This window comes from Coregonus clupeaformis, chromosome 28, assembly GCF_020615455.1.
Source record: "Coregonus clupeaformis isolate EN_2021a chromosome 28, ASM2061545v1, whole genome shotgun sequence".
Lineage (NCBI taxonomy): Eukaryota > Metazoa > Chordata > Actinopteri > Salmoniformes > Salmonidae > Coregonus > Coregonus clupeaformis.
This window is the reverse complement of record NC_059219.1, coordinates 495,757-510,021: the sequence shown is the minus strand read 5'-3', so window position 1 is coordinate 510,021 and position 14,265 is coordinate 495,757. Positions and strand designations below refer to the sequence as shown.

Here is a 14,265-nt window from a genome sequence, read left to right as displayed (position 1 = left end):
TCCATTCCTAACTTAGATTTGTGTGTATTGGGTATATGTTGTGAAATTGTTAGATATTACTTGTTAGATATTACTGCACTGTCGGAGCTAGAAGCACAAGCATTTCGCTACACCCGCAATAACATCTGCTAAACACGTGTATGTGACAAATACATTTTGATTTGATTTGATTTGCTTCAAATTTGAACTTGCCGTGACCGCAGCGCTTATAAATTAGGTGATCTGGAACGTGCCCTCTATTATGGAAATTCAAACATCCGGGCACCTGATCCATTCAAGGCTGATAGAAGATGGCTTCGGCAATGAGAATTACGTCAACTGCAAATACACTAAATTCAATAGAAAATCAAACCAGCGAGGAGGAGGATGGCCAGAATTTATGGTGAGTATCGGCCCTGAACTGTACAATAATATGGCTTTTAGAAAGACCTAGCTCGCCTGTCAGAGCCCCTTTGAATGGTTTTAGGTTTTGAAAAATCTGGTTCTAGGGAGTAGCGCATCAGATTGAATGGCAGGGATACGGGTGCTTGGTATTTGTCTGATGTCATTGTGTCTTGCAGGTCCTCTATTTTGAGTGAGGTATCGACGCGTTCACGGTCAAAATTGCCGTCTGGGAAAAATGTTCTTATTATGGGTAAGCCTATTTAATTTTCTGCTTGCAATGTGTAATATTGACACGGGATGGACCACCTGCTCTCTCAGCTACTCCAGAGTGCGGAATGCTAGACAAGGAGTGCCTCTCACCACGCGTTCTGTATTCCATTATAATGTAAATAACTGCCAGTATTGGACCATTGTTGCGAGGTTTGAGAAACAATTGATGATTAACCTAATCATGGCAGGCTATTGTTAAATGCATTCGTAACAGCGCGGCCTATTGTCCAACAAAATATGGACAGTGTTTCATAGACGACTGAAAATGGCAATTTCTGCAGAAGGTCAGATCTGATCTGATCAGATCACATTGAAAGAGTGATGATATTCAACACCTGCTAGTTTAATCCGTAAGAGAAATCCCTCAACAAGCAAATTAGATTACATATATTTCTTATCTGGTCGAATAGTGGTATACAGTGCCTTCAGAAAGTATTCACACTCCTTGAAAATAGATTAAATTGATATTATTTTGTCACTGGCCTACACACAATACCCCATAATGTAAAAGTGGAATTATGTTTTTTGGAATGTATTACAAATGAAAAGCTGAAATGTCTTGAGTCAAGTTTAGGAGTAAAAATGTGTTTAACAAGTCACATAAGTTGCATGGACTCACTCTGTGTGCGAAGTGTTTTTAACATGATTTTTGAATGACTACCTCATCTCAGTTCCCCACACATACAATTATCCCTCAGTCGAGCAGTGAATTTCAACCACAAAGACCAGGGAGGTTTTCCAATTCCAAAAGCAGACATTGAATTTCCCTTTGAGCATGGTGAAGTTATTAATTAGACTTTGGATGATGTATCAATACACCCAGTCACTACAAAGATACAGGCATCCTTCCTAACTTGTTCAGTCAAAAGAACAAATCTTTTGACTCATTCCGTTCATTTGGGTCAGTAAGAGCCAAATTATGCTTGCTCCGGAAATGTGGTCAGTGGCACCGTATGGATGGTGTGATGCAATTGCGGAGGCACGCAGAGGCCAAATGAGCTCCATACTGCATCGCTGTGCGCCTCTCAAATGTTGTAACAATGTGGAGGGTTCCGTATAGCTCTGCATTACATGATTGGTTGACGGTAGGTGAGGGCGGGAGGGCGGGAGGTCCTGTGTAAACACAAACTCACTTCCTTGATAACTTCCTTCACAACAGCTCTGCGCTGATGTATGAATGCCCTGACTTCTGCAGAGGACATGTCACCGTAAATGCTGCACGGCCAATGCAGACGTCGGAATGACCATGCCGCACCTTTAATGCCCAGAGCACACAGGACCTCCTACCGACGAACGATGAACTGAAAACTGTCGTTCACAGTAGGGGGCTTATTGGAGCTGTCATTTGTGACTGAGACTTGTAAGCGTGTACTTTAAACAATGTACATTTGTTGATTGCTAGGCATACAAATTACATTTATTTCTTGATACATTTGAAACAAGGTCCTTCTAGCTGTGGTTGCTGCCGGACTAGATTGTGAACAACTCTTGGCGGAATGCATTGCTTGACTGTCGTGAGAGTTCAGTCGTTCACGAACTGCAGCCGACTAAACAAATCGTTCTCGAGTTTGTTGAGCAGAGGCTGTGCATGTTTTGGTTCTACAAAGCTGTGTCCAGCATAACATTAAATAATCAATTAATTGCAGTCATTCTTGCACCATATGATCAATTATCAGTTCTAAACATGTATCTTCTCTATGCTCATGATCTATTTTCCTGCGCGCATATGACAGACAGTTGGGGGTCGGAGCACGTCTCTGGAGCCGGAGGAGCCTGAATGGAAGGTGCTGCATGGTCATTCTGACTTCTGCATTGGCCGTGCAGTATTTACTGACACGGCCTCTGCAGATGTCAGGGCATTCATACTTCTTGAGCTTCGCTGAGCAGCACAGTGCTGTTGTGAAGGAAGTTGTCATGGAAACCGCTCAGGGATTTCACCATGAGGCCAATGGTGACTTTAAAACAGTTACAGAGTTTAATGGCTGTGATAGAAAACTGAGGATGAATCAACAACATTACTCCACAATACTAACCTAATTGACAGTGGGGAAAAAAAGGAGCCTGTACAGAATACAAATATTTTTTTTAGTCATTTTTAGCAGACGCTCTTATCCAGAGCGACTTACAGTTAGTGAGTGCATAATAAAAAAAAGAGTAACTTTATGTCCTGAATACAAAGCGTTATGTTTGGGGCAAATCCAATACAACACATCTCTGAGTACCACTTCATATTTTCAAGCATAATGGTGACTGCATCATGTTATGGGTATGCTTGTCATTGGCAAGGACTAGGGAGTTTTTTATTTTTTTATGATAAAAAGAAACGGAGTGGAGCTAAGCACAGGCAAAATCCTAGAGGAAAACCTGGTTCAGTCTGCTTTCCAACAAACACTGGGAGACGGTCACCTTTCAGCAGGACAATAACGTAAAAAACAAGACCAAATAAACACTGGAGTTGCTTGACATTGAATGTTCCTGAGTGGCATGGTTACAGTTTTGACTTAAATCGGCTTGAAAGTCTATGGCAAGACTTGAAAATGGCTGTCTAGCAATGATCAACAACCAACTTGACAGAGCTTGAAGAATTTTTTAAATAGTAATGTGCAAATGTTGTACAATCCAGATGTGCAAAGCGCTACCAAAGGTGATTCTAACATGTATTGACTCGGGGTTGAATACTTTTGCTTTTATATATATATTTTTTTACAAATGTTAGAATTTTTCTTCCACTTTGACATTAGAGTATTTTGTGTAAATCGTTTACAAAAAATGACAATTACATCCATTTTAATCCCACTTTGTAACACAACAAAATATGGAAAAAGGTCAAGGGGTGTGAATATTTTCTGAAGGCACTGTAGTTGCCCTGCATATAGGCCTAACTCATTTTGTGAGCTAAAGCTGCATTGATGCAAGATCATAGATAATTGTATAGGCCTAGAGCACTGGCCACCGCAGGCAACCGACCTAAAGGCCTAATGGAGCCTGCAGTAGGCTATAACGTGTTTTAATAATTTCGCTTAGCATGCAGTTTACCTGAACGTATGTGTTTCATGTTTGCTGCAGGTGAGACGGGGGCAGGTAAGACCACTCTGATAGCCAAACTGCAGGGAGTTGAAGAATACATGAAAGGCAGAGGACTGGAGTACCTGTACTTTAACGTTCACGATGATGACATCGATGGTAAGTGTGGCTTTTTGGAACATGATGAGAAAACAAAGGTTTGTTTTAGTTCATGATATAGCTCGGGCATCAGTTTATGATGGATCACTGGTGATCAATAGGATAGCATGGTACGATTTCTCCTTTTTGGTGTGATTTGACCCCAAACTGTTTGTGTGTCTGTGCAGATCATGCTATGTGTAACGCATGGATTCTGGACGGTGACCTGTATCACAAAGGCCTCCAGAAGTTTGCTGTGTGTGGGGAGAACCTGGCCGACACTATGGCCCTGCTGGTAGTGGACATGTCCAGACCGTGGACGGTGCTGGACTCTCTGCAGAAGTGGGCCAGCGTGCTGCGAGAACACATCGACAAGCTCCGAGTCAACCCAGAGACACTGAGGGACATGGAACAGAGATGTACGTCTATGAATCTGCGAGATGGAGGGGGGTGGGGAGACAGACACAGACATTCTTACTTCATAACATTAAAGACAGAAATGGCTACTTCAACAGTATTTCTTTAAAACTTTGATTAGCCATGAGATGTAAACTATAAAGTTAATCGAGATGAATTGTTCTGGGTTTGAATGAAAAAGGGTAAAATAGCAGTCTAAAATGGAATCTCTTCCTCCCTCTCCTCTACCGCTAGTGGTCCGACAGTTCCAGGAGTACACAGAGCCAGGGGGAGACCACAGCGCCTCTCCCAAGAGGAGGAACCCCATGGCTGGGGAGGCTGAGGAGGAGTGTGTGGTCCTCCCTTTGGGAGAGGAGACACTCACACACAACCTGGGCGTGCCTGTTATGGTGGTGTGCACAAAGGTAGGGTGGGCAAACCTCTGGCATTAGGGAAAGAACAAGGCAACTTCATTTAACTCAACTTATCAAAATATACTTTCAGTGTCATTGGTATGGTTTCTTTATTCATACATGTGTATAAAGGATGGAAAATCTGTCATTTTGTTTTACACTATTTCTAATTTCCTCTGCTTTCAATCTCTTTTTCAATCTTGTCTTGTGTGGCTTACCCTTTCTCTCTCTCAGTATTCTCTTTCCCTCTCTCCACTTCCCTCCTCCTCTGCAGTGTGACACGTTTGTCAGTCTAGAGAAAGAGCATGACTACCGGGAAGAACACTTTGACTTCATCCAGTCTCACATCCGACACTTCTGCTTGCAGTGTATCCTTCCGACTCACCGACTGGTTTTCTGACCTAAGAGTTGGCATTCCGCTGGCGTTATTCTTTCAAACTAATACATTTTCATATTTTTCTTCGATGTACCAACAATGTGCAGGCACCAGTTTCAGGTTTTTCTTGTGTGAAGTGACCACGGTCTTTCTTAGCTAGGTATTAGAGGGGTCTTTAAGATATCGTTGGCCATTCTATCAATAATACTATCCTTGACAAGTAGTGGCCTCTCAGATGGCGCAGCGCTGCTATACACGTCAATGAAGGAGAACAAGAACATAGACCTATTGTATAAATACCTGGTCCATAGATTATACGGGTTTCCCTTTGACATGCTGGCCCAGGTGGTGGAGAAAGACTCAGTATTCATGTAAGTGTGACTCTGTGTTCTCACTAATGAAACATTTAGCCTTTTTTCTCATGTGCTGGTGACACTGACATTTTTAGTTATTTAGTTTTTTCATGCTTTTCGTGGTTTGTTGTCTTCCAGCCCATCAGGATGGGATAATGAAAAAAAGGTCGCCATTTTATATGAAACCTTTCAGTCGTTGAAAAGGGAAGACAAGTTTGAGGAGGTTATCGTCCAGCCTCCTGTTAGAAAGGTAATAGAACTCCCAGATCTCCTCCTTCTTCTTGCCACTGACAATACGTTTTAGAAACAAGTGTCATTTTAAAAGACCTTTTAACTAACCCTACACTCTAGGAGTAGGATCTTGGAGTTGATTGAACTTGACTGAATGAATCTAAACTCCTTAGCCCTGATCAGGGTCAGAGGTTACTACTGGCATGCAGGGTTGGTGCTGTGTCTGGGTGGATTGGGGGATTCTGGGTGTTTTGCTCTCTCTCCAGTCCTCTCCTCTGGACTTTACTGGGCTCCGGGATGAGTACCATAATCTCAAATAACATCAGATTACCAGGATGAGCCTGCCTGTACTCAGATTACAGTGCCAAAACCCAAGGCCAAACAAATATGTACTTAATCGGATGTACACTAAACTAACACATTAGGATGACTTGCAGGTCATTTTGTGGAGAAACGGTATATAGGTATGTTTGTTTATGATGTTTTTGTTTTTTTGTGCAGTTTGTACATGAAAAGGAACTAGGTGCGGAGGATGACCAAGTGTTTCTCCTAAAGCTTCAGGTAAGTGAGAATGTACAGTATATATTGATACAGCTGGTATGACCCAAAACATGACTTTGATAATATTGCATGACGCTAATCTGACATCAGCTGTTATAACAGTTTATTTCTGCCATTTGCCATATGAATTAGGTTAGTTGTGTTAAGGGCGTCAGACTCTATCTGGACTGTCACACTGACATGCTCTGTGTTGTTGTTTAACAGACCCTGTTGTCCAAGCAGCCCCCAGCGGCGGCAGGCAGACCAGTGGTAAGTGTCTGGGGAAACATGCTACTGTAAAGGACCAAAAGAAGAGTTCATGTAGATCTTCTGATATATGCAATAAATTATCCTCTCCTCCTCCTTCCTTTCCTGTCTCTTCTCTTTCACTCCCCTCCCTTCTCCTCATCCTCTCTCCTCTTCTCTCTACCTTTCCTGTATCATTCCTCCCCCTCTTCCTCTCAGGACACCACAAACAGAGCACCCACTGGCTCTCCTCGGGTGTCAAACCGCTCGGCAACAGCAAACATGGCCAATGTGATGCCCATGCAACCAGGTACCAAGACCATAGATCCCAGATAACTCATTCTGCTAAAATGACTAAGATTAGCTTTGGCACCAGTGCTAAGTTTGCACCTATATTTTGTACATAGGGAATGAAACCGTTAGCCTAACTGTTATTATTATTATTATTATTATTATTATTTTTAAACAATACCTGCCAACCTTGCTTGTTCGCTTAGTAACTGTGGTGTTTTGTCTCTTTTTGTTTTTCGCTGTGCCATTAGGCGGGCAGACCAGCGAGGGCGTGCTGGCTAACTTCTTCAACAGTCTGCTGAGCAAGAAGACCGGGGAAGGGGGTGGGGCCAACAACACGCCCAGAACAGTCCGGAAATCAGGTACTGCTCCACACATGGAAGATATCTAACTCTTTTATCATACACCTTCTAGTAAAGTTCTAGATAGCACAGTGACAGGTATTCTTCCCCAAATTTCCACAGAAAGACAGGACTTGAAATAGAAAATGTTCCATTCTGTCATCTCACTGCATGTCTGTCACTGTGGTTGTTTAGGTGCACTGTGCACGTGGGTGTCCTGTCCTCCTCCTGATTTTATTAGACTCACTCCCACTCCTTCCATTGTCTTTACCAGCGGTTCTAAACCTCAGTAACTAAGCTCATGAGGCATTTAGAAGTTCTATTCTTCAAGAGTCGTTGGTGTAATAGAGAATTTCCATGGAAACCAGAAGGTGAGCAGTCATTGATCAAATCAATCCGGTTTAATAGAAGTTGCAACAGGGAGATAACCTCCAGCATAGAACATTTCTAACTGGCCTTCTCTAAGTAGGCCCTTATGTTCTAATCTCACAGCACCAATGTTCTGTGAACACCCGCCGAGAGGCTTGTAGGAAGTCACCGCTTCAGTTGCTACAGAATCACAGAATACAATAACAACCAGTGTCATCGGTCCTTGTACCTCCAGTCTGGCATCAATCACTATCAACAGATATGAGCGCAATCCATAACATTCAGTATCAAGTCTAGTGACCATACACAATGAGTGTCCCAAATAGAATACTAAAAATCATGTGTATTACATAAAGGGAGAACATATAAATATGCAAAGTATTGTGGTAATATGAACTTTATTCATCTTAAATATGACCATTACAAATGGCTATATATCTTCAAAAGTTCAGAAATTGATGCATGTACCAAACTTACAGTGAATAAAAATATAAACGCAACATGCAACCATTTCAAAGATTTTACTGAGTTTCAGTTCATATAAGGAAATCAGTCAATTGAAATAATTTCATTAGGCCCTAATCTATGGATTTTACATGACTGGGAATACAGATATGCATCTGTTGGTCACAGATACCTTTAAAAAACAGTAGCGGTGTGGATCAGAAAATCAGTCAGTATCTGGTGTCACGCTGCATGAGCCAAATGGTGGTCACACATCTCCTTCACATAGAGTTGATCAAGCTGTTGATTGTGGCCTGTGGAATGTTGTCCCACTCCTCTTCAATGTCTGTGCGAAGTTGCTGGATATTGGCGAGAACTGGAACACTGTGTCGTACACGTTGATCCAGAGCATCCCGTGCTCAATAGGTGACATGTCTGCTGAGTATGCAGGCTCTGGAAGAACTGGGACATTTTCAGCTTCCAGGAATTGTGTACAGATCCTTGCGACATGGGGCCGTGCATTATCATGCTGAAACATGAGGTGATTGTGGTGGATAAATTGCACGACAATGGGCCTCAGGATCTCATCACGGTATCTCTGTGCGTTCAAATTGCCATCGATAAAATAAAATTGTGTTTGTTGTCCGTAGCTTATGCCTGCCCATACCATAACCCCACTGCCACCATGGGGCACTCTGTTCACAACGTTGACATCCGCAAACCACTCGCCCATACAACGCCATCTGCCCGGTACAGTTGAAACCGGGATTTATCCGTGAAGAGCACACTTCTCCAGCCATCGAAGGTGTGCATTTGCCCACTGAAGTCTGTTACGACGCCAAACTACAGTCAGGTCAAGACCCTGGTGAGGATGACGAGCACACAGATGAGCTTCCCTGAGATGGTTTCTGACAGTTTGTGGAGAAATTCTTTGGATGTGCTGGTCTCAGACGACCCCGCAGGTGAAGAAGCCAGATGTGGAAGTCCTGGGCTGGCGTGGTTACACGTGGTCTGCAGTTGTGAGGCTGGTTGGACGTACAGCCAAATTCTCTAAAACTACGTTGGAGATGGCTTATGGTGGAGAAATTAACATTAAATTCTCCTGCAACAGCTCTGGTGGACATTGCTGCAGTCAGCATGCCAATTGCACGCTCCCTCAAACTTGAGACAACTGCACATTTTCAAGTGGCCTTTTATTGTCCCCAGCACAAGGTGCACCTGTGTAATGATCATGCTGTTTATTCAGCTTCTTGATATGCCACACCTGTCAGGTGGATGGATTATCTTGGCAAAGGAGAAATGCTCACTAACGGGGATGTAAACAAATTTGTGCACAAAATTTGAAATAAATAAGCTTTTTGTGCGTATGGAACATTTCTGGGATCTTTTATTTCAGCTCATGAAACATGGGACCAACACTTTACTTGTTGCGTTTATATTTTTGTTCAGTATAGATTGCCCCTTTTTTAAAGTAGTAAATAGTTCTGTCCTAAATGACCCTTTTTGTTTATGCTGGTTTTCAGTCAACCTTTTAATAATCATGATGTAACCTATAATTGTCTAATGATGTGGATGGTAGATCAACTGATCATAACTGAGTTCTCAATCCGGTGCTCCGGATTGTATTTTAGAACCCCTTCTATGTCCGTTGCTCATCTTTCTCTGTGTGTTTGTTTGTGTGTGTGTGTTAGTTACAGGATGCTGGCCCCGCTAAGGTCGGTGTATCATGTAACTCTCCTGCATGCGGTCATATTCATGGGGCATGCTCACTCTGTAGCCATATAACCATTCCACCATTCAACAAACCCTGATTTTATGTTGTAAACATGACCCCTAAGCATGATGGGATGTTTATTGCTTAATTAACTGAGGAACCACACCTTTGTGGAGTCTGGTGGGTGGAGCTATAGGAGGACGGCCTCATTGTAATGGCTGGATTGAAATTGATGGAACGGTATCAAACATATTGACTCTGTTCCATTAACACCATTCCAGCTATTACAATGAGCCCGTCCTCCAATAGCTCCTCCCACCAGCCTCCTCTGTTGTGGAAGCACCTGCTTTCAATATACTTTGTATCCTTCATTTACTCAAGTGTTTCCATTATTTTGGCAGTTACCTGTAGATCTGCAGCGGTTCTTTTGACTCCTTTGTACTTGGTCAGTTAGACTGAACGGCCTGTTTCCCTGCCCTTGTGTTCCTTTATTTGAATGCCTGCACACACACAGAGCCTGCCTGGCCCAAATGAGTGGATGTGGCTGGGTGCTCCATCGGCTTTTGCTTGTTTGGGTCCTAAGCCTCCTTGTTTGTTTCTGCTCATTCTGCTACTCCATAGGTCTGCCACTAAAGGACAGCACAGAGCTCATGTCCTCCCATATCCTCATTTGTTGCTACTCCCCAGACGTCAGACATACAGGTCTGCCACTAAAGCCAAGAGTGTGCAAAGCTGTCATCATGGCAAAGGGTGGCTATTTGAAGAATCTCAAATATAAAATATATTTTGATTTGTTTAACACTTTGTTGGTTACTACATGATTCCATATGTGTTATTTCATAGTGTTGATGACTTCACTATTATTCTACAATATAGAAAATAGTAAAAATAAAGAAAAACCCTTGAATGAGTAGGTGTGTCCAAACTTTTGACTGGTACTGTAGGTCTGCCACTAAAGGACAGCACAGAGCTTATGTCCTCCCATATCCTCTTTTGTTGTAAAAATGACTCTGGCTCTTCAAGGCCTTAGTAGTTGGTTAGAACTAATTTCTTTGTTTTCAGAATTTGATTTACATTTTTACATTTTAGTCATTTAGCAGACGCTCTTATCCAGGGTGACTTACAGTTAGTGAGTGCATACATTTTCATACTGGCCCCCCGTGGGAAACGAACCCACAACCCTGGCGTTGCAAGCGCCATGCTCTTCCAACTGAGCTACAGGGGACTATTGATGTATTCATTTGTTTCATATGTATGTTTTATTTGTCATTTTCAAATGGTGCCACAAAGAGAGTACAACTGCAGACTGATCTTTGTCCCAATACTAGCAATTGGGTGAAAGTGTATTTTTAACACCTACATCTATTTTGTGAACTCTTCCAGGGTCAAAGATGGGACTAGACGGTGAGCCAGAGGCGTCCTCCCCCACCTCACCCTCCCCCCCAGCCGACATGGAGGAGTCCTGAACCCCCAAACCCCAACCCCTGACCCTCCCCGCCACCACACACCCACACGCTCACATACTCGCTGGGTCCTCTCCCTCTTTTTAAACCCTCGACTGTCGGATGGATCAGAAGCTGGACTGGAAACAGAACAGAGCGGTCTTAGAGCGGTTGCCGTGAGACCGAGCCTTGCATGCCAACCCGTTGAAACACCGCCAAAGCAACACAACATGGACTTACTGAAAACCATCAATGTATTATATAAAAGATAAGCTCACAGGATATTGGAGGGAAATGGAGTACGGCTGTTGACTCGTTGTTGCTTTATTTTTAGACCAACATTAAAATGAGAGCAACTGGATTTCTTGCGGGTGGCCTTGAAGCCACTGTGACAGGTGCACATCCTTGGTGTCACTCTGAACTCTGTGGCTGTCTGCGAGGATGTTTTCAAAGTGGAGGAGATTGATGTTTGCTATTTGGGGAGATAGGTCTTTGGTAGACACCAGTTACATTGTTATATGATTTCATAATGCACTGGAACGCTGATGGATGAAGACCGCTGTACAATCGGGCAGAATGATTGAAATAGTTTGTGTTTTAGTGCTTATAATGGTCATAATCAAGGGTTCTATTAGAACTCAAGAGTCGATGATGCGTTAACCAGGGAAATGAATTATTATTATTTTTTTTACTTGTGTCGTGTGTTTATTTGCTTGGTTTGGATTAGAGAATAGGCAGACCACTGGAGTATTTTATTGGCATAGGGTAATCATCTGGCACAATCTTAAAAAGGTAGTCAAGGTTTGATGATGAGCAATGTCCATGTGTTCGGAATATGTAGTCAAGTTCTCAATGAACCGTTGTTAAATCTGCCGTCATTCAATAAAGCTGTATTAATAACCAGGATTCGGCTTTTGTCTCATGTTCCTTTAGGCCTACGGTACCTGTTGATGCAATAGCCAATGATATTGTCTAACTTCCACCACTATTGTTGAGCTGTATCCTGGTGCTGGCCGGGAAGTCTGAAAGACTAAAAGGAGACCGGGAGGTTTCGGAACGGGGTGCTAAGAAAATCATTGTCGTTCAGTTGCAAAGAGTGAGTAGATATTGACGAAACTGGAAGAAATCTGGTGGAGGTGGTTGAGCAACACTGGGCTGTGACTGGAGCAGAGATGGATAGAAAGGTAGGGGGGTTAGGAGTTGAGGAGGACGGGATGGAGTGGAGTGGAAAAAGGTGGCAGTGTAGTAAGAGTAAAGGTTAAGAAGAAGAGGAAGCCTGAGGAGCCTTTGCAGGTCTTGTCAGAGGAGAGTAGTGATGAGGGTGGTTCGGTTCACAGTGTTGTACTGAGAGAAGTGGAGTTCAAGGTGTTGGTGAAATTTAAGGATCAAAGTGGAGTCATGGCGGTGAGTCCGATCACGTTGACTAGGGATTTGGAGAGTAAAGTAGGAGAGGTTGTGTCTGCTAAAGTTCTTCGTGATGGAAGTTTGGTGGTGTTGTGTTTTGTGTTTTAATGCTAAACAGTGTGAGAAGGCGCTCAAACTCAAGCAGGTATGTAAACGTGTGGTTGATAGCAGCATGCCAGATCAAACTGGATGGGAGTGGGTGACGGGAGTTATTACAGGAGTTCCAGAAATTGTTAACATGCAAGAAATAAAGGACCACTTGAAGGGAGGCTCTCTTATTGAGGCAAAGTGCCTCCAGATGACACGAGATGGGAAGAAGGTGGATAGCTTGACAGTGCTACTAAACTTTGAGGATCTGGTATTGCCAGGAAAATGTAGGATTGGGTATATGAGTTACTATGTGCGAGCATATGTTCCGAAACCATTGCGTTGCTGTAACTGTCAAAGGTTTGGGCATGTGGCTGTGGTGTGTAAAGGCAAAAGGAGATGTGCAAAGTGTGGGGGAGAACATGCATATGGGGAATGTGGAGACGGGCCCAGTTAAAGTGCTGTAACTGTGGGGGCGTATGGGGGTTGTTCAGTGATGAAAAGACAGGTGGAAGCGCAGCAGGTGAGGAATGAGCGTAACATCTCGTATGCAGAAGCAGTGAAGGTAGTTCACACAGAAACAAGCGGGGCACCTAGAAGAGCAGGTATTCCAGGGCAGATTGAGATGCAGGTTGGGCGTGATGGAGGGAGCAGAATGGGGGAGAACACAAGACTGGTAGGAGACATGAGGAAGGTTGTTACATTTGTGACAGCAGCAATCAATTGCACAGACAAATTACAATCAAAGACTAAGAAGATACAGATCATAGTGGAGCAGGCAGTGAGGTATCTTGGGATCACAGGACTGACATGGGAAAATGTACAGGATCACCTCAATAAAGATTGAGAATCAGTCCAGCCAGGAATCATGTATTGGTTAATTTTCATTGTGGCGTTAATCCTTCAATGGAATGCCAGAAGTTTGATGGCTAATGGGCAAGAGTTCAAACAGTTTCTTGAGGAGTTACCAGCCAAACCTGATATGATATGTCTCCAGGAGACATGGCTTAAACCAACTCTAGATGTTGTATTACAAGGTTATGTTGCAGTCCGTAGTGATAGGGGAGGAGGGGGAGGAGGAGGGTGTGGATGAGAAAGGGCTTGTGAGTCTTAATGACGGCAGTGGAACCAGGATTGACCCAGTAACTTTAATCTCAAATTCAATGGCAGGCAGATGAAGGTGATTCCTATGGGTACAGGGGGGAGAAGGAGCAAGGCAGGTGATTCCTATGGGTACAAGGGGGAGAACGAGCAAGGCAGGTGATTCCTATGGGTACAGGGGGGAGTAGGAACATGACTTTCAGAATGTTAAAAAGGTCCCATAAGTACCAGCACCTGATACAGTATAAACAAGTACAAGCAGTAGTAAGGAGGATCATTAGGACAGCTAAGAGGGAGTATTTGGCGCCGGTTCTGTGGAAACATAGGCAGGACCACTCCTGTGGGAGAGGTATGGGGGATGATTAAGAGGATGAGTGGGGTCAGAAGAGATTGGGATCTCCCTGTGCTGAAAAGTGGGGAGATTGTTGCAGTGAGAAATATGGAGAAGACTGAGATGTTAGCCCAGGCATTTGTGAAGGTGCACAGCTCAAATAATCTGACAGAAGAGGGGCAGTGTGGGAGAGAGAGGGTCAGAGGAGAACATCCTGGGTCCTGGATCAGAGAGAGATGGTGGGGGATACATTGAATGGCCCTTTTACGTTGGCTGAGATGAAGAGAGCTTTAGCTAAAGCTGGGGTAACATCTCCTGGGAAGGATGAGATGTGTTACATCATGATGACTCATCTCAATGACACTGCAGT

At 43.5% G+C, this 14,265-nt stretch overlaps 1 protein-coding gene across 1 annotated transcript; it reads left to right on the top strand.

The window, feature by feature from the left end:
• Window positions 1-264: 264 nt before the first annotated feature.
• On the top strand, window positions 265-11,878 carry LOC123482086 (cytoplasmic dynein 1 light intermediate chain 1-like). The gene is made up of 13 exons (XM_045208356.1): window positions 265-382; window positions 561-634; window positions 3,721-3,837; window positions 4,005-4,235; window positions 4,468-4,637; window positions 4,900-4,993; window positions 5,237-5,372; window positions 5,493-5,604; window positions 6,087-6,146; window positions 6,351-6,395; window positions 6,591-6,681; window positions 6,914-7,024; window positions 10,914-11,878. Exons 1-13 carry the CDS (start codon window positions 291-293, stop codon window positions 10,994-10,996), a joined length of 1,416 nt encoding a protein of 471 aa, XP_045064291.1. The 5' UTR covers window positions 265-290; the 3' UTR covers window positions 10,997-11,878.
• The last annotated feature ends 2,387 nt before the right edge of the window (window positions 11,879-14,265 follow it).

Coding starts and splice junctions, on each gene's coding strand:
- LOC123482086 (XM_045208356.1), top strand. CDS start 291: ATGGCTTCGGCAATGAGAATTACGTCAACTGCAAATACACTAAATTCA. Junction 383..560: donor GAGGATGGCCAGAATTTATG/GTGAGTATCGGC, acceptor TGTGTCTTGCAG/GTCCTCTATTTTGAGTGAGG. Junction 3,838..4,004: donor TCACGATGATGACATCGATG/GTAAGTGTGGCT, acceptor GTGTCTGTGCAG/ATCATGCTATGTGTAACGCA.